At 36.4% G+C, this 19,385-nt stretch overlaps 3 protein-coding genes across 8 annotated transcripts; 2 read left to right on the top strand and 1 right to left on the bottom strand.

Moving 5' to 3' along the window:
• The first annotated feature begins 5,280 nt into the window (after positions 1 to 5,280).
• LOC116026785 (chaperone protein dnaJ 13-like) lies at positions 5,281 to 9,718 on the top strand. The gene is made up of 13 exons (XM_031268174.1): positions 5,281 to 5,612; positions 5,893 to 6,179; positions 6,513 to 6,710; positions 6,798 to 6,912; positions 7,251 to 7,337; positions 7,507 to 7,595; positions 7,756 to 7,840; positions 8,178 to 8,231; positions 8,368 to 8,448; positions 8,654 to 8,731; positions 8,859 to 9,101; positions 9,206 to 9,313; positions 9,620 to 9,718. Exons 1-13 carry the CDS (start codon positions 5,466 to 5,468, stop codon positions 9,674 to 9,676), a joined length of 1,629 nt encoding a protein of 542 aa, XP_031124034.1. The 5' UTR covers positions 5,281 to 5,465; the 3' UTR covers positions 9,677 to 9,718.
• A 697-nt stretch (positions 9,719 to 10,415) lies between these two features.
• On the top strand, positions 10,416 to 14,994 carry LOC116027818 (phosphatidylinositol/phosphatidylcholine transfer protein SFH11). Of its 5 annotated transcripts, none has more exons than XM_031269579.1 (13): positions 10,416 to 10,636; positions 11,508 to 11,602; positions 11,687 to 11,888; positions 11,984 to 12,083; positions 12,271 to 12,537; positions 13,320 to 13,397; positions 13,512 to 13,613; positions 13,746 to 13,795; positions 14,043 to 14,151; positions 14,254 to 14,319; positions 14,390 to 14,533; positions 14,639 to 14,680; positions 14,755 to 14,994. In XM_031269579.1, exons 2-13 carry the CDS (start codon positions 11,524 to 11,526, stop codon positions 14,803 to 14,805), a joined length of 1,290 nt encoding a protein of 429 aa, XP_031125439.1. In that variant the 5' UTR covers positions 10,416 to 10,636; positions 11,508 to 11,523; the 3' UTR covers positions 14,806 to 14,994. The 5 variants fall into 5 exon arrangements, with proteins under 5 accessions (XP_031125439.1, XP_031125438.1, XP_031125437.1 ...); XM_031269578.1 differs by having other exon boundaries at positions 10,417 to 10,636; positions 11,478 to 11,602; XM_031269577.1 differs by having other exon boundaries at positions 10,417 to 10,636; positions 11,478 to 11,602; positions 11,684 to 11,888.
• A 906-nt stretch (positions 14,995 to 15,900) lies between these two features.
• LOC116027307 (scarecrow-like protein 6) lies at positions 15,901 to 19,050 on the bottom strand. 2 transcript variants are annotated; one of them, XM_031268858.1, is made up of 3 exons: positions 18,669 to 19,050; positions 18,100 to 18,568; positions 15,901 to 17,968 (listed from the first exon to the last, which is right to left on the bottom strand). In XM_031268858.1, the coding sequence occupies exons 2-3, from the start codon at positions 18,566 to 18,568 to the stop codon at positions 16,422 to 16,424; spliced, it is 2,016 nt and encodes a 671-aa protein (XP_031124718.1). In that variant the 5' UTR covers positions 18,669 to 19,050; the 3' UTR covers positions 15,901 to 16,421. The 2 variants fall into 2 exon arrangements, with proteins under 2 accessions (XP_031124718.1, XP_031124717.1); XM_031268857.1 differs by having other exon boundaries at positions 18,100 to 19,050.
• Positions 19,051 to 19,385: the final 335 nt, after the last annotated feature.

The following is a 19,385-nucleotide window of genomic DNA, read 5'->3' as shown; positions in this document are numbered from 1 at the left end:
TGTTCAGTGAAAATTTTGTTGATGTGTTAGTAGTGTCACCTAGTATTACTTTATTATGTCTCTTAAGAAAAATGTTTAGTGTATGTAAGGAAAATGTTTAGTGTACTCACATATCTTGATCTTGGTTTCATTAGGAGAAGAAAAGAAAAAGAAAGAAAGAAAGAAAGAAAAAAAAAAAAAAAAAAGCAGTTTGATTGATGTGAAAAGAAAAACAGTCTTTAACACATCAATTAGTGAGAATCTTGTTGATGTGTTGGTAACGTCAAATTAACGAGTCTTTTTTCATCAAAATTAATCAATATACTTTACATTAATGTGGTACAACTAAAAAGAGTTCTATTTTACTTGATTTTAGTGAAAAGAGTTTGATTAGAATCTGATTCCAAAGGCAAATATGAAAAGAATAATCTTGATCTAAACATGATTTAGTATAAAGAGGGGAGAAGTTAATTATGGAGAAATTATACAAAAAGAAAAAACAACTAAAAGATGAAGAAATAATACATGCAATTATAATTAAGCAAATATAATTCAAAGCCCTCAATCATAGTGCAATCATGGAGAGATCAAGCAAACTCTCCTCATCCGACTCAAGAAACTGCGGATGCCTCGCACGTGTCAATCTCTCGCACACCAAACGGACAGCCCGCTGCCACCGCGCTCCGCCGCCGCCGCCGCCCTGCGCCGCCGCGCCGGCCTCGGCATTGAAGGTTATCTCCCCCATTTGGAAGAAAAAAAGGCGCAATGAGTAGACGATCTCATGGCAAACCTGGCGAATGGGATTTAAGCCCGAAACCAGTTTGAGAACGAAAGGCCCCAATAACAAGAAACTCACAGAACTTAAACAGTGAGAGGTAGCTTTGAAGAGATGAAGCTTTCCGATGAGTAATAGATGTAACCCCATTAATGGCAGCTTTTAAGGTGGCCGGATTAGAGCCCGCCGGCGCCGCTGCAGAAGAGTACAAGTGTAATGGAGGTGAGGTTTTGGTTGGTTGGTTTTAGCAAACTCCAATGGTAGATGTAAGAGAGATACCTGAGCATGGAAGATTTAAGTGCTAGCTAGGGTAGGTAGGGTGATCACAAATAGTGAAACAACTCATCATATTATATATATATATATATATATATATATTAGAAATTAAACATTTATTGAATAATGTTGCATGTAATAATCTCAAAAAAGGAAAAGAATATTTGACATAATCTCAACGGTACCACGCAAATCTGGGTAGAAAAGATAAATCACATAAGTTAAAGTTATTAGTGAAGGCAACAAATTAAAATACTTTAATTAGGGTTTATCAACCAGTTAACTATGAGTTAAAAGTTGATTCTTGAATGACCCCTTTAGCCCTTACTTTTGATTAAAAAAGAACAAAACAAAACAAAAGCGGTTCATATATATAGGACTCATGATCAACGTTATATCGTGGACCATGGTCCAAAAATAACGTCGTATCTTTAAGTAAAGAAACGGCTGCCGTCACATCTTTACGAATCTCATAAATGAAACCGCAGTGTATCTAAAATAAAACTGTCTCACATTTGTTTTTATATGCTATGGGTAAAGAATCAAAGGCAACAAGTCAAACCCAGTTCTTTTTAGGAAGCAACCTCCCCGGAGTGTAATAATTCATATCTGTCTACACGGACTAGACTCACTTGAACAGCCGCCTATTATATAGAATAACATACCTGCATAATTATATTTGATATTCGATATGATTAATACTAGTGCTAAACATTGTTGTAAAAAAAAAAAAAAAAAAAAGNTATGATTAATACTAGTGCTAAACATTGTTGTAAAAAAAAAAAAAAAAAAAAGAATCTATCTATAATATTATAACTAGAACTAGTTTTGATGAGAATTTTGCTCACTTGGCTTTGTTGGGCATCTTTGAGGTGCATGGTGTTGACAAATGGGTCACATCATATTTTAGGACAAATTATGGGGCCAATGGAAATTTCCTTGAAACTTCTTCATGTCTACTCACATGTATGTCACCATATATGCATGGCATGAACAAAGATTTGGAAACTCCATCCTTTAAAGGATTTTATTCTATTTTTAAAATTTTGGATAAGATGATCCACATATTATTTTACTATAAATATATTCTTCTCATTTCTGTTTTCAAATGTATGATTGCATTGATAATAAAGATTTGATTTACTCATCAATAGCTTAATATATAAATAAAAGTTGAATAAACCTTCCTTATAAACCCTATAATTCTACTCATATATATGTTCATTGAGTACATACCACTGTTTACATTATAAAACTGCTCAAAACATGTCAATAATTGTTGAGATATGGGTTCTGTTCGACGACCCCCAGATTTGGGCCATCCCAAGGCATAAGTACTGAGTTGAGAAAGCTATGTGGCGATTCGAGGAACATAAGACTTAGTCCACAAAATAAAACTTGGTTCAATAATATAATGGTCGCGAGAGGCCTAGTGGTTATGAAGAGATGTATTGGCTAAGAAGAAAGGGACGAGACTCAATAAGGAATTTACTTGATTAATATGGTATGCCACATGCAATCATCTACTCCGTAGATTTTAAAAAGTTTGTCATAATTGAAAGAGTCATTTCCAATTTTTGTCCTACTGTTGTTATTGGGATATTGCCAATTTTAGTCAACTTCATTAATTTTTGCCACATTGCGGCCAGTCTTATTTAGTCTTTGCCACTTTTAGTCCACCGTTAAAATTTTCGTCAAATTGCCGTCCAAAATAGGGGTATTTTTGACCTTTTCATGCATTGGTCATCTTCTTGACCATTTGCAGTGGTTTTCCTTACACATTTTCATCCATTGAAGAGGTCATGCAAAAGGCATGTAAGCCACATTACAAAGTCATGGCTTTCGCCGGACCTCTTCATTGGTTGAAAATCTGTAAGGAAAACCACTACAAAGGGTAAAGAAGATGATCAAAGCATGAAAAGATCAAAATACCCTTGTTTTGGACGGTTACTTTGACGAAAATTTTAACAGTGGACTAAAAGTGGCAAGAACTAAATAAGACTGGTCGCAATGTGACAAAAATTAATGAAGTGGACTAAAATTGGCAATGCCCCAATAACAGTAGGACCAAAAATTGAAATAAGGTTCGTAGTTACCAATAAAATGGATTTTTACCTTCATAACATGTATCACATTTCTGTTCTATCGACTTGATGGCAATAATATTGTGTCATTTCATATTTTATTTACAGTTTATTGTTGGCTAGCCCGTAATTTTGAGACTAATTCTTTAATTATTTATATCTCAAGAATCTTAATTTCATCCATAACAAATACAAAATCTTTCATTGAAATGACGGGATAAAATACTTAACTAAATAATTTGTAAAAAAGATGAATTATTTATAAATTATTTAGTTGGATATTTCATCCCCCTCTCTCAATAAAAGAATCGATAAGAAATAAATAAATACAATAATTAAAATGCATATAAAAAGGGTATGTTGTCAATGGCTTCACGTAATGGAAAGAGTGAAGTGAAACTACATACAAATATAGATGAAAGATGATTGCATTGCATGATGTAGATGTATGATTACTTTGCATTTTAAGCAATTTTTCTTTTTGTAATTAATAATGGTGTTAGTATTATTATAAGTTAAATTTGAAGTTTTTGATACTTCAAAGTTGTGTTGTGTAGTGTAACCTACTTAACATGCACTTTTCATAATTAAGATTTAAACATCTTACAAACATTTTTTTTTTCAACTTCTCATATTGACGATAAACTTATAAGCTATGAGCAACTTATACTATTTTACCTCATTATAATCTGTTAACAATGCGAGTTTCATCCAAAACGTACCTTCAAGTAACGACTACGAGCTTTCTCATAAATCAAAAAGTCTAGACAAAATCGTCTTTCCTTAGTTTGCTGTATCATTATTGGAAAATATGAATTTAGCGCTTACTAATTCCGTACACCTCTTAGGCGAACAAAAATTTATGTTCATTTTTCAATTATTGTTCTGACACGTCCAAATTTATGTTAGCAATAATGATTGATGTAAAACTTGTCAAAATTAGCAAATTCACTAATCAAAATTGGATGAATTTTGATGAATATTAGAAATGAATTTCAATCAATTTAACAGAGAATGTAACTAATATAATAGAATTTTATGAACTTATTTGATATTAACTCCAATTTTTTTATATAAAAAAAACTTAAGTTATCAACAGGTAATTCGTCACAGAGTCGATCCATCCACGGGACACAAATTTAACTTTTCTTTCTAATATAATTCAATTTTTTCTGAATCAATTATTATGCATAATATCAATAAAATAATGAAAATAAAGAACCGATCAATTATATACGAAGTATAATCTAAATTGATTTACCTTATTATTATCTTAGTAAATTGTATAGTATTATTCGAGTTAATACTCAATATAGTCCTCGACTATAGTGGTTTTACTCAGTTTAGTCCTAAATGACTTTTTGTATTCTATTTAGTCCTCGACTTTAATGGTTTTACCTACTTTAGTCCTCTGTTAAGAATTCTGTTTGTTTGGTGTTAATAACAAGGTTAACATGGTAATTTCATTTCTATTTTATTTTTTATTAAATTAATTATGAATTATATATCCTAATTTATCTCCCTCTTCTGGATAGTTGATACAGTTCCGTCATTCTCTTCCTCAGGCCGAAAATTTTTCAATTCGTCATTCACTATCAGAAAATATTTCAATTATTAATTTCAAATGTGTACCCAAAAAACCATGTGACAATTCATTTTCATTTGCCCAAATTCATTCAGAGGTCATACCACGTTTCTAAGCTTATGCATGACAGTATTTTGTGGTTCCAAACCATGCTCTGGAAAATGGAATTTCAAATCAGTGAACGATCATATAGGGAAGCATTCCAAAACATTTAATAATTGAAATATTTTCTGATAGTGAATGAGGAATTGAAAAATTTTCGGCCTGAGGAAGGGAATGATGGAACTGTGTCAACTATACAGAGGGAGATAAATTAGGACATATAATTCATAATTAATTTGATAAAAAATAAAATAGAAATGAAATTACCATGTTAACCTTGTTATTAACACCCAACAAACAAAATTCTTATCAGAGGACTAAAGTGGGTAAAATCATTAAAGTCGAGGACTAAATAGAGTAAAAAAAGTCACTTAGGACTAAAGTGAGTAAAACCACTATAGTCGAGGACTATATTGGGTATTAACTCAGTATTATTCTCTTTTGATTGCTATTGGTACCTTGCAAGTTGCAAAGTCATCACTCATCAGGCATTCAGTTGCGCCGTTGGCGGTCTGGTCAAGCAAACATCAACGTAGTATCCTCGTACCTAACTGTCCCAGCTGCCTTACAGTTTTCTTCCTCAATTGGAAAAACCCTAAACCCTATCTCAGATTTTTTTTTTTTACTGTAAATTCAGCAAATCGAATCTCGATTGCATGCAGCAATGAAGGAGTCTGCTGCGGATGCGCCGCCCAACAGGGAGCTATACGCTCTGCTTAACCTTTCCCCTGAAGCCTCCACTGAAGAAATCCGTAAAGCTTATCGCCAATGGGCTCAAGTCTATCATCCTGATAAATATCAAGCTCCTCAGGTTCCCCTGTTGCCTATGTATACAAGTAGAATTTAAAAAAAAAAAAAAAAAAGTTTTTTTTTTTTTTGATCTGAGTTATTTTGCTGTGAAAGGCTGAAAGCTAACTGAATGTTGCAATGTGTATTGTGTATTGCTGGGTAATGTAGTGTATTTCCTCAGTTTTTGTAGAAAGAAAGAAAAAAGAGCTTGTCTTTATTCATTAATTTCCTCATATAAGGTATTATCGAAATTTCTGAATAGTAAAAATCAAACTTTGCAAATGGATTAACTCGTGTTACAGATGAAGGATATTGCGACGGAGAATTTTCAACGGATATGCCAAGCATATGAGATTTTGTGTGATGAAACGAAGAGGCAGATATACGACATTTATGGCATGGAAGGACTGAGCTCTGGTCTGGAACTTGGTCCGCAACTGAAAAAAGCTGAAGAAATTAAGGAGGAGCTTGAGAGGCTAAGACGCCAGAAGGAACTAGAAAAGGTTGCTGTCCATGTCCGACCTTCTGGTTCAATTCTAGCAAATTTGTCATTGCCTCAGTTTTTAGAGGGTGATGGCATTATGAAAGGGTACATATCAGCTTTTGTCCGTTTTCATCATTTACTTTGCTGTGTGGGTCGAGTTGACACTGAGAAATGTGCTGAGGTCCACTGCAGGGAATTTTGCATTTAAGTATTAGGATTTCGTGAGGTCATTCTAAAAGCATTTGACTTTATAAAGTTTTTAGCGTTCCTCTATCTTAATTCCTGACTGGCATAATTTCCTAATACTTGATTTGCACTTTCCAACTTTTTACATGCTTGTACCTACAATATATTGATCGTTATTGCCCTTGTGGATATATGAAGATGTCACGATTATTTTAAACCAAAATCTTATCAATTTTTTTTAATGGTTGTCAGAATGGCTATGGCTAGTGAAATTCAATCCCAGGTATCCAAAAGCAATACAATTGCTATTGGTGGGAATTTAGCGGTTAACGGGAATGTTGGTGGTGGTGCAGCATCTGTTCTCTTTCAGCATCAGATGTCTTCAGTGTCTTCCATAGAGTTCATGGCCTCTGCTGGTTTACGGGCAGTAATAGGGGTACAAACATCTCGGTGAGATGGATTTCTTTTAGTTTGATGATGCTATGTTGGAATTATACTTTACTAAACGAGATAAGACTACCTCTTTTGTCTCATCAGCCACTTAACTCCTCACTCTACTGCGGCAATGGGCCTTACTATGTCTTTAAGAGATGGTTCCATTAATCTTTCCAACAGTTGGACTCGTCAACTCTCGAATACAGCAAATGGGAATGTAAGCTTTTCTCTATGGCTGTAAGGTTCTAATCATCTATCAGTCCTTCAATGCTTAGTGTTCTTTAATTCCCATTCGGAAATACTGAAATATGAAAATGCTGAAGCTTTTGCCCTAGAAGCCGAGAAGGTCATTAATCTCTTTCAGACCAGATTTTGTTTTGATGATAAACAACCAATTTTATCTTGATATTACCACTTACTAATATTAAAAGCGAAGACACACTTTCTTGGACCATGAAAACCTCGGATGTTCTTAACTGCCTAAGTATGCCTTGTCGGTTTCTGTTGCTAATTTATACATTAAAATGTTTTCATTTTTTTTTGTCTACCTGCCAGATTCAGCTCGTATTAGGTCCAGATTCACATGTAGCTGTTGGATGGCAGCAAAAAGAGCAGAAAATGTCTGCTGCTGGAGAAATCAAGGTTCTAATTCTTTCCTTCCTCATCTAGGGAAATATCGTTATGTCCTTTTTACTTAACTGAATAACAGATTTAAAGTTACTAATTTGAAGTTATTGGCTACGTTTACTATTGCATTGAACCTTTCCAATTATTAACTGTTTAATTTGTATATAATTTTATTTTACTGTAGATTGGCGTGGGTTCCTTTGGGGCAACAGCTCATTACACTCACCGCTTTTCCTCAAAATCTCATGGGCGCATTGCTGGCAGAGTTGGAAGGTATGCTCTCTCTCTCTCTCTCTCTCTCTCTCTCTCTCTCTCTCTTTTTAAAGCTTTGCTCCCTCTTCTTGAGGATGAAAGTTGAAGCTTCAGCAATGCAAGTTATGACTGGTCAGTTCTTTATGAAATGCAACTTATGACTCTTTTTGTCGTTTTGTAGCAATGCACTTGAATTTGAAGTGGGCGGTGGAAGAAAAGTATCGGAATTCAGCACTGTTCGAATGCTGTATACGATAGGAATTCAGGTATTCAGAAGTATGTGGACTAAAATAAATTCCCTTACCACAACCTCCTTTCTCCAGAAAGAATCATCCCCCACCCTCCTTTTTCCTCAGAAGAGGATCAAAGTTAAAGACGGGAAATGGATAGGGCACTTGTCTCTATCTGAAAAGAGCGGAATTGACAATTTGACACTCTCTCCCCCCAAATCTTTTTTATCTCTCACTTTTGTTTATTACATTTCTTTGATCTTTCATCTTCTTTTAACCAACCAAACCCGTATTTTAACTACAGAACTTATAGGTGTTAATTTTAACTATATATTCATTTCTTTTACTTTAGTTTTATCTTTACTATTTTTAGGGTATCTTTTGGAAACTTGAATTGCATCGTGGAGGCCAAAGGTTGATTGTTCCTGTAAGTTTATGTACTATACGAGTCTAAATGAAGTTTTCCCCTTCCTTTTTTTTTTTTTTTTTAAACAAGTCTCTTGTCTTCTATAAAAATGCTTTTTGGGTTGAGTTCTGAGTTTTTGATATGTTATTGAGTGCAGATATTGATTTCCCGACACTTGAACCCTTTGTTTGCGACTTGCGCCTTCTTCATTCCTACGTCATTATACCTTCTACTCAAGGTTTGTAGTCCTTCCAATAGTTATATTTCGCGGGTCAATTTTATGTCGGGTAGGGGTTACAATAACATGTATTGATGCATATACACGTTCTTCTAAATCCAAGATTCAATTTGGTATCTGTATTTTAGGCAATGACGTTTCTTGTTTTATTCTCTGTCAAGTTATGACTTCATTGCCCGTGTAACTCTTGCGTTTATGTTTGCAGACATATATTCTGAAACCATATTTTCTCAAATGGGAAAATCAGCGGGAGCTGGAGAGTGCTGAAAAAACTCGTGCTCAGGTAAATGATAAATGGTCTATTTCTTTGTTTCTACTTTCTTCTTCCCCGTAGTTTGATGAAAGATCATCGAGATGCTATGCTCGTGCTCTGCACATCGATCCTAATTCCCCGTTAAAAAACTGCGTAGGTTCGAGAGGCAAGAGCGGCTGCTGAGAAAGCCCAGCAACTATTAGAGAATGTTGCAAACCGGAAAAGAACTCGACAGCTAGAAACTGGTGGACTTGTTGTAACAAAAGCAGTATATGGAAGCCGTAAAGCTCTGAAGGATCGAACTAAAAACACTGCAGAAACCGACGATGGGGTCTCGTCACAAATCCTGGATGTCACGCTACCTTTGAATTTTCTGGTGAACGATTCGGGACAACTAAAGGTCAGTATTCCTCTTCTGCTCATCTTTTCAATAAAATCAGTAAAATTTGGTCGCTTGCCATCTTTTCAATAGACCCTTCCTAACCAAACACCGCGTCTATGCAGCTACACGAGGGCGTTAAGAAATCGGGAATAATGGGATTTTGTGATCCTTGTCCCGGAGAACCTAAGCAGTTATATGTGGAATATACATCTGGAGGCAATAAATTCGAGGTAACACTGCTTTTATTTTCACCAGATTTTCTCGACTTCATAGTATGTCCACGAGGTAATACCCAAAATGGTCTCTAAATTATGCCAGAATCTCAAACTGGTCCTCGATTACCAATACACTCAAAAAACGACCCCTTGACTTTACAAAATTTACCCAATTTAGTCCTCTGCTACTTACACTAGAGAGCTAAATCGGGTAAATTTTGCGTACTCGAAAGATCATTTTGATTGAATTGATAGTCGATAACCAATTTACCATTTTGGGTACTATGTGAACTGATGAATAATGAATGCTTAAATGTACAGGTGACTGTTGATGATTATGAGCAATTGATTATACCCCAGGAAGAACACACAATTTGACTTCCATCTGAGAATTCTTGAGGAAGGGGGGGGGGGGGGGTTATTNGGGGGGGGGGGGGTGTTATTCAAAGTTTTGCTTTGAATCCAAAGAAACAATAATATTCATCAATGCTGTGATGCTGAGTTATGTATACTGCCATTGTGGAATAGATAATTAAGAACAGTTTTGCTGGTATTTATAATCTACGGAAGCTCTTTAGGGTGAGCGTTTTTGCATTTTATAAATGTTTTTTTTTCTAGAAATTTTGTAACTAATTTCTAATTACAATCTTAGTTAAAAGTTTAAACCAAATGATGATAGTTTACATCGAAATTCAAGTCTCTTTCATTTGAATCAATGTCTTTTGACAGTATCATGATTTAAGGTAATAGTTAATATTGCAAGTGTACTAAATTCTTAAATACTAAGGTCAAGTCTAATGGTCCAATGACAACATTAAGAAAAAAAACATTTGACCACTTTGAGGAATATACATTTCTCTTAGAAAGGAAAAGGTATTTTGTGCTTATAATATACCGAAGTAATTTTTTATTATTCTTTTTTTTTTTTTCATACTGTACTTATACCTGCATCCCTCCTAATATAAAACGAATTCAATCACGATTGGGTCGGTTTCATTCGAAATAATTCTCTCAAAATCGTTATTGCATATACATAGCTTCGAACTCCATGTTAATTATTAGTTTGGTAACCATGTTTATAGACTAACAGTTGAGCTGCAAGGAGGTTTCATGGGGTTGCTTGACAGCCAAACATTCCAAATATTCGATTCCAAACAACATTGTTGTCTCAATCTTGGATAGTAGTCATCTTTTTAACAACAAAAGCCTGCCATTTCATACCCAAACCTCAACAACAATGCCCCATCCTTCCTTCCTAAGCTTCATATAAAATTTCCTGTCAGATCACAGCTTGCATGTGCTGGGAGATTTGGGTTTCATCTTTGTCTCAATTACTATGTAAGTTTGTTCTTTTTAAAAATTCTTGGCATTACAAATTAGTACGATCCTTAGGTTGAAAGAGTTTTTTTTTCCTTGTTTGGTGCCATTTTTGTCTGATTGCCATGGTTGCTAAATAATTTTTCGGCAACCATGGTTAATTTTTCTTAATTTTTCATCCGGCCATCAACGGTTGAAAATTAAGGAAATACACAATATAGTTAACCTACTAAATTTTCCAACCATAAAAAAAGTGATCAGAATTTTCAACAACTTTATAGGTGGTCAGTTAAAGAATTTTTTGGAATTCTCAATTTGGTCTGAGAACCTTAATTAGGGAAATACAGTAGATGGTTAACCTAGCTATAAAATTTTCCAACTACGGATAAAGTGGTCAGAATTTCTAGCAACTTTTAATGAGCCGTCGGTAATATGGTTAAAGCATTTTTGAATTCTCAAATTGGTCCGAGAGCCTTAATTAGGGAAATACACTTGATGGTTAACCTAGCTACTAAATTTTCAAAAAAAAAAAAAAAAAAAAAAAGTGATCAGAATTTTCAGCCACTTTTAATGAGTAGTCCGGTAATATGGTTAAAGCATTTTTTGAATTCTCAAATTGGTCTAAGAGCCTTAATTAGGGAAATACACTAGATGGTTAACCTAGCTACTAAATTTTCCAACTACAAAAAAAGTGCTCAGAATTTCCAACTTTTTTTTAATGAGCTGTCCGGTAATATGGTTAAAGCATTTTTTGAATTCTCAAATTGGTCAGAAACCCCTAGTTTTGGGCCAATTTTGGGTGGTAGAAAAACACAAAGTTTCCAGCAGTATATTTATGCTTCAATGTTTCATCATATCCTAGGTTGTTTTGATGTTGTTTGTGGAGAGTCAGATTGAACCAAGCATACATGAATAAGCCAAAGGCATTCTTAAAGGACATATTCATAGGAGGGAGCAGAAGACAATCCTCAAACCTCAGCAGAGAAGGTCAGTCATCATCATCAGCTAAAGAGACAGATAAAATTCTGCACCCTCCCATTGAAACTTACTGGTATTTACCTCCACAAGAAGAGAGCAACAAGGCACCAAAACAGCAGAGGAGCAGGCTCTCATTCTCCTTCAAGAAGCGACTGCGAAAGAGCAAGAGTTTGCAGATGATTCTGCAGGGGAGCCATGATCCTAAAGACCAAGAAAAAGTCGATTCTTTTCGCGATTTTATCTTCCCCGACATCCCCCTTTCGGGGAAGCAGTTGGATTATCATACCCTCCTAAGGTATATATGTTTTTACGCTATCAGTTTAAACTTTTAGTTTTCATAACGTTCTGCTGAGCAGAACGTTCTGTTTCATTCTGTTGTTTTGGTTGCAGGTTTCTTAGAATGAGGGACTATGATATGGTAAAAGCAAGAGAAATGTTTCTCAATTACCTCAAGTGGCGCGAGGAGTTTCGTGTTGATGCTATCTGCAAAGTTAGTCTCAACTTCTGTAAATGTGCAGTCTTATTATCAATTAATGTTTCAGTCCACGTGAAAACTTTTGAACTTTGCAGGAGTTTCGTGTTGATGCTATTTGCAAAGTTAGTTTCAGCTTCCGTAAATGTGCAGTTTTACTATCAGTTAAATTTTTAGGTGACACGGGAATCTTTGGACTTTGCAGGAGTTTAAGTACGAAGAATATAGAGAGGTTAAAGGGCTTTATCCACATGGTTTTCATGGAGTAGATAGATATGGGAGACCAATTTACATTGATAGGGTTGGCATGGTGGATATCAATAAGCTTCTTGAAGTGACAACAATTGAGAGATTTGTAAAGTACCATATTTCTGAACAAGAAAAGACTCTGAATTTGAGGTATCCTGCATGTTCACTTGCTGCCAAGAAGCATATTGCTTCCACAACAAGCATCTTAGATGTTAAGGATGTGGTGAGAATCTTCACTTTGTCCCATTTCTCTTCTCATCTCTTCTCTTCCATTCATTCTATATTACAAAAAGGGAAAGTCGCACTTTTGGTCAGCTGAGCTATTCCACGTTGTGCAACTTAACCCTTTCGTCCTTCGTTAAGTTTTAAAATTTTAATTTCTCAATTATTCTAAACCGTTGTTATTTGGTCCCTAGGTTACCTTGTCATTAAACTTCCATTTGTTTTATGATTTTGCTTGATTTTATTTTATTTTTTTTGAAATTTCACACACATGCAACTCCCAATTTTCATTCCGTCAACTCATATACCTCGTTATTATCAATTATCTTTTGCTAATTTCATTTGATTTTCACTAGACTCTAAAGGCTAAGCAAGGGAGAAAATCATATGAAATTAGCAATATATGTATAGTAATTGATACTAACGAAGTATATAGGTTGGGTTATCGAGAAATATTGGGAGTTGTGTGAGAAATTCTATAAAAACAAAATAATAACAACCAAGTAAAACCCTAAAGCAAACATAAGTTTAATGAAAGGTAACCGATCACCCAAATTGACAATATTTGGAACAACTGAAAGCTTGAGGGCCCGTTTACTAACGGGAAGAATTGGAGAACAGAAAACAGAAAACATTGAATTTTTAAAAGTTAATAGTGAGAGACTAGATTATTGAATCACAATTAAAGGATCAAAAGTGTAATTTTTCATCGATCGACTTTCTTTCTATTAGCTTGTAACAATTGCAGAATCATATATAGTATTGCCTCAACTTTGTGCACAGGGGATGTCTAACTTTTCAAAACCTGCAAGATATCTCTTCCTGGAAATTCAAAAGATAGACAGCAATTATTATCCTGAGGTATATATGCAAGGCCTTTTGAAGGATATAATGTGAAGTTTAATTCCCTGAAACAAAGTATTAACACTGTCAGCTAAGAGAGTTCTTCATATTCTGTCATCTACTTATTTGCAGACACTGCATAGGCTGTTCATTATCAATGCTGGATCTGGATTTAAGGTTCTATGGAAAGCAATCAGGGCTTTTCTCGATCAACGCACGCTAGCAAAGATCCAGGTATTGAGCATATATATAATATATAAAATATAAATATGTAGTTTAACTATCAGTTTAAACTTTTTAGTTGATTCTGTTTGTCTGGATAACCTGGAGAGAAATGAGACATAAAACACAAGGTTACAATTACAGGTGCTGGGGAACAACTACCTTAAAAACCTTGTTGAAGTTATTGATCCAAGGTAATGATGACTAAGGTTCCTTAAGAATGTTACTTGGATGAATAGGTGTTGGGCATATATACACGCAATTGATGTTATACTATGGACCAGGGAATCCTGATACAAAAATTTTGTACCTTCAGTTAACACATTTTGTACTTACAGTTACATGTCAAAGACAGAACACATCCTTCAATTATCAGGTTCTTGTGCTCGTTATAATGGCGATTTTTGTTTACTCTTATAAGATATTTGGCTGGTTTTGCAGCAACCTTCCAACATTCTTGGGTGGTAACTGCACATGTTCTGAACATGGTGGTTGCCTCTCAAGTGACAAAGGACCATGGAATGATCCTGAAATTACAGACATCCTTCAGGTTTTATTCCTAAAACATGTTTGAATTGAATGTTTTTTGAGATATGTCATATTATCTTTCATATAATCTTGATATTATATAACAAATCTGATCTTCATCTAGGCCATGCTTGAGGCAGATGAGCAGTGTGACAATCCTCCGGCTACACGAGACACCTTTGATGATGCAGTAAGGAAAAATTTGTCCATCTTTAGAATAGCTCGAGAAGAACATATGCTAATAATTTTTCATAATGTAGGAGAATGTACAGATTAAAGATGTGTATGATGTGACACCGGAAAGAGAGCCGAGCATTGGGCAATTGGATAAAGCGCAAGTGTTTGATGCACATTTCACGCAAAAGGTTTTGAGAATTGAGGCTGTCATTAATGACACGAATGCAGTAAGCTTTTGCATATGATTTGTGTTTGTTGAGTATATAATGTATAAAATAATAAACGTGGACAATCAGTCTCACTATCTGTTTAAACATCGTTTGTGCCCGCAGAAAATCCAAAAGTTGGAAGATGCACTTAAGGATACCAAATTGGTTAGCATCTCAAAGGCCTTGCAACCTAATTTCTTGCTTTTGCTAGCAACTAACTCTCTCTCTCTCTCTCTCAGGTTTTGCAAACACTTACAGAACACATGGAAGATTTGAAAAGAGGATTGTAGTAACAAACATTATACTTAGGCTTATGTTGTCATATGTTATTGTGTGGTATGCTATACTATGATTGTAATTCATATTTTCTCCAAAATAGTTTGTAGAGTGACTGTTCAAGTACAAAAATTATGTTTCAACCACTCTACCACATGTTCTAAGGATAATTTATATTTACAAAAGGTGTATTAAAACGATTATACGGAGTATAAAATAGTTACAAAAATAGATTGTTAACACCAATAACAAAATGATTAAACCTTTCGATCTTTAAGAGTGATTTTTATTATTCCTCGTATGTAGTTTATATGCTGGGTAGTGGTTACGAGTTTTCTTTAATCATAAATGGGATTATTGGAAGACAATTATTTGTTGGTAGAGAGAGTAGCTAACATTAAATAGTCAAAAAAAAATATGGGAATTATTAAAGATGTTCAACAAAGAATAAAGAGAGTCGATTCTACGTAAAAAGGTTGAACAAGACAATTGACTTCAGATACGACATTATTAAACAAATTGCTCAATCAAACATGAACCATGTGGTTTGATTAAATGAATGTATTATAACTAATCATAAGAATAATGATCACAAGTTCAATGAACATTAGAGATTGAAAAATTTTATTTATAAATTTTAAGGATTTTTAAATGTTATTAAAATATTTTGTTTAATAATTTAACCGAATAATTTATCAAAAATATTTTGATTCAATTAATTTAGAAATAGAAAGTTGAGAAAGGGTCAAATAAGCCCCTAAACATTACATGAAAAATCAATATGGCCCCTAAACATTTGAAAAGTGCAATTAAGCCCTTTAATATGTTAAATTGGGACAAAAAAAACCCAAAAATCAGTAAATGACCTGCAATTGCAGGTCATTTACTGTTCTAGAGAAATTCCGGCAATCAGTGACGGCAAAACCGTTGCCAGTCACCATACCCCCACGGAAGACGACAACTCCTTCCGCCTTGGTCGCCTTCATCTATAGGATTAGATTAATCCAACAAAGCCTGCATAAGCAGTTAAACAGGTCGCAAAGGTGAAATTTATCATAAGATACTAAGGATCAAATCTCACTGGCGATAGTGAGAGCAATAGGGGCTCCTTTGGAACAGTTAGTATACATGTAGACTCAAACCAACACATTTTAGTACAGAAATGTAACATAGTACTATTAAACACATAATAATCACAACAAACTACAAGTCTAGCACTCTAAACCAACAAACAGTTATCTAACATCCTAGGAAGAACAGATGGAAACAGCAATACATCCAAACCAATTGGAACATCAATCTTTCTACTACCCAACTGGTTTTAACTTCATAAATATTGTTAACAGACATCACAGTTAACTCATAGGCAGTGCATAAAAGATGTCCAAATAGATAACCCTAGCGGTAAATAATCAGTTAATGGACAATTTTTTGTCTGCAGTTAACACTACATAGACAGTAGCAAACTAGGCTTGCAAGAAGGAAGAAAACTCACTGCACACCGAGGCAATAATAGCGTACTTCAAGTTTATTACTCCATATAAGATACCGAATAGTAGATGTGACGGTTAAACACCTCCACGACTCCCACGAGCAAACTTTAAGTTGCGTTGCCATAATAAAGACGCCTTCAGCACCTCCAAGCCGTAGCCGAGAGTAGCTCCCGATTTTGCCAGCATAGGGCGAGAGATGCGTGGTGCTTCTGCACGTGGAATCCCCGAGTTTCGGTTCTTTTCACGACACATTCGGCTTGGGTTTCAGCGAAGTTACTAAATGGCTGTGGTAGGAACCCGGCAGATGCAAAGAGGTTTCTCCACGGAGGCATTTGGTCGGGGAAACGGAGGTGTCCAAACACAATGCTCTCGATGCTAGGCTGGAAGAGGAACCTTTCGATCTTGTTTGATGCTTCGGGTGTCACGCTACCAGCATCGATGCTCTTGAAAAGAGCCTCGAAGTACTGAAGGGCGTTGAGGAGGTGGTGTGGGAACGGGAGCTCGGTTCGTTCATATCCACGGTCGAGAGAAACCACGACTTTGGGCGAAAGCTGCTTTATATAATGCAGCAGCAAAGGGAGCGTTGCTCGGTAGCTTGAAATGGACCATAGCGGGAAATTCACAGCAATCACCTCACTCTCGGACGATCGGAAAGAAGATACCGGATAAGAACTCGGATCGAAAGAATCGAAGTTCACCACTTCAAGTTCGAATTTAACACCGACTTCATTAGCAAATTGGGTCAAATTCTCGTGCATAAGGTTGATTTCAATGGGATGGTGGGTCGAAGGAGAAGCGAAGGCGGTTATTTTCAGCGAAGGCGCTCTTCTATTCCTCCTAGGAAGCTCTTGCATGAAAGATGACCATTGGGCACCAAAGGCAATATCGAAGTCAAAGATGTGAATGCACTCTGCACCATCAACGGCCTCGAGAATTGCCTGATTGGAGGTGAAATTCATGAATTGGATAAGCGGTGAGACCTCCGAAAAGACCTTATAAGCACCCATCTTGAACACGCCATCAACCGGGGTAGGAATTCTCGGGGGCAGAGAGGTAGCCGAGATGGGCATAGTAAGAGGCAAATGCAGAGCCTCTTTGAAGTAAAAAGCAGCCCTCGTCAAGGGTTTAACCCCGGGAGAGAGCTGGTGATTGAGCCGCGCCAATATCATTTCAGCGTGTAAGAAATCCCCGGTCAGAATTACCTCTGCCGCCTTAAAAACATGATCATACACAGCCTGCTGTTCCTGCAGGCCATCATTCCCAAACCCCGCCTCTCGCTTGGGCACCAGCAAAGGCGCCTGCTCCCCCCGATGAACACACAATATATCCGGTGGCCGATCACACCCAATCTGTGCCTGCTCCAATTGCCCTAACTCCACCTGTTTCCTAACCAACAACCCATTACTCGGATTCACAAACACACCTCCTTCTGAAACCCTAAAACCCGAGCTCGAAACACCACCCAAATTCTGCCGCTTTAACGGGGGCTGCTCTTGCTGAATCCCATACAGTTCAGAGCTAAACACATTAGGTATTGTCACAACATTCTGAAGCTCAGTCAATACTGGGGAATTGAAATTTTGGAGCTTTTGTTCATTTTGCAATTCTTGAACACTCACACCAGACCCTAAAATTGCCAGTGGGAAATTAACATTTGGGCCTTGAGAGTTACCATTGTAGTTATCTGAGACAAGGGAGGAGTTTAAAATTAAACCACTTTCTCCATTATTAGTTGCAAACAGAAATGAAATGAAAAATTAAAAGGCAAAAATGGGAAAAACTGATTAAACCAACAAAATTTCAAGAAAAATTTACCAGAATCAGAAGCCCCAAACCCCACATTGCAATGGATCTCACTAGGGTTCCCTCCTTGCAGCAACTGCTTCAAGCTTAAAGATGGGTCCTCCACGTCGCCGGAGATCCACCGGAGAAGAAACTGGTCCGACCCGCCGGATTCCGGCAACAAACCCTCCCAATCTTCCATTCCAAGATCAAATTTTTCCGGCCCCTCACTCCACTCCGGCGCAGGGTGAAGCTCTCCCAAGCTCTTTTCTTTCCGGCCGACTGGATTAGGATTAGCCTCCATAGCCGAGGTGGAAGTGGAGGGGCTAGGGCTCCTTGTATCAAGAACAGAAACCGGTTCACTGCTGCTAAAGCCGCCATTTTTCTTGAGCTTGGCCGCATCTGAGGGCACCAAGGAGGGAGAAATTGCAGACCCAAACCGAGAAACTTCAAGAACACTTTTCCCCTGCAAGCTATTGCTATTATACTGCATTCCTATCATCTGCAAATGCAAAAACCAGAGCAAAAAATAAAAAATAAAAAAAATCCCCAGAACCCAATACCAAATCTCAAGAGCAATAGAGATCCAGGAGAAACAAAACCACAAAAGAGAGGTTTCCCCCTTAGAAAAAAAGCTTCTTCAATGGCAGAAAACACTCAAAGGCTTCAAAGCTCTGAGCTTTACACTCTGGGCATCTTTTTTCCCTGTAAACTTAACCATACCACCATTGCAGGAGCTCCATTCTCTCTACACCATACCTCACCCTTCACCCTTCACCCTTCACCCTGAAAATTGTAATCTTTCACTCTTTTTTTGGGTCTTTCCTGAGTCTATATCCCAACTCCCTAGGCAAGGTTGCTGGCTAGGCTTTCTTTTCTTTGATTTTCTTGGTTTTTATACAGTTCTGGGTTGCCTAGCTTGCTAGTTGCTAGGCTACACCACTTTTTGTGTTTCAATAGTATTACTGTTCTGTGCTGTGTACCCTTCTGCTCAGTTCTCTGCTGGCTGCGGACATCATAAAAAGGCAACAAAAGTTTTACCCTCCACTTCTCTCGCCCTAAATTTCGCTATATTTACCGTGCAGGGACTGTAAAAACTACTCCCATATTTGGGTCTCAAATGGGACAAATTCATCTAAAGTGTTGCCTTTAATTCAGGGACATGTAAATTTTAGTCAAAATTGAATTAATGAATAAAATCAATATGATGGACATATTAAAAATGGACCTGGAACCAAATCATCTTGGAAGAGTAGTATAAGAAGAGTTCGAATGGACCCGAGGCCTCGGGGTGGAGCCCCATGTAGCCTTGGCTAGGC

This window comes from Ipomoea triloba, chromosome 8, assembly GCF_003576645.1.
Source record: "Ipomoea triloba cultivar NCNSP0323 chromosome 8, ASM357664v1".
NCBI classification, from domain to species: Eukaryota; Viridiplantae; Streptophyta; class Magnoliopsida; order Solanales; family Convolvulaceae; genus Ipomoea; species Ipomoea triloba.
The sequence above is the reverse complement of the archived record's forward strand: the minus strand, read 5'-3'. Positions and strand labels throughout refer to the sequence as shown.

Bases quoted from the DNA above. Each gene is read 5' to 3' on its own strand.
- LOC116027307 (XM_031268857.1), bottom strand. From the start codon at position 18,568: ATGATAGGAATGCAGTATAATAGCAATAGCTTGCAGGGGAAAAGTGTT. The intron at 17,969-18,099 runs GTAAATTTTTCT...CCCTTGTCTCAG, and splicing joins GTTTGGGGCTTCTGATTCTG to ATAACTACAATGGTAACTCT.
- LOC116027818 (XM_031269576.1), top strand. From the start codon at position 11,524: ATGAATAAGCCAAAGGCATTCTTAAAGGACATATTCATAGGAGGGAGC. The intron at 11,889-11,983 runs GTATATATGTTT...TTTTGGTTGCAG, and splicing joins GATTATCATACCCTCCTAAG to GTTTCTTAGAATGAGGGACT. The intron at 14,152-14,253 runs GTTTTATTCCTA...ATCTTCATCTAG, and splicing joins AAATTACAGACATCCTTCAG to GCCATGCTTGAGGCAGATGA.
- LOC116026785 (XM_031268174.1), top strand. From the start codon at position 5,466: ATGAAGGAGTCTGCTGCGGATGCGCCGCCCAACAGGGAGCTATACGCT. The intron at 7,596-7,755 runs GTATGCTCTCTC...GTCGTTTTGTAG, and splicing joins ATTGCTGGCAGAGTTGGAAG to CAATGCACTTGAATTTGAAG. The intron at 7,841-8,177 runs GTATTCAGAAGT...TACTATTTTTAG, and splicing joins TGTATACGATAGGAATTCAG to GGTATCTTTTGGAAACTTGA.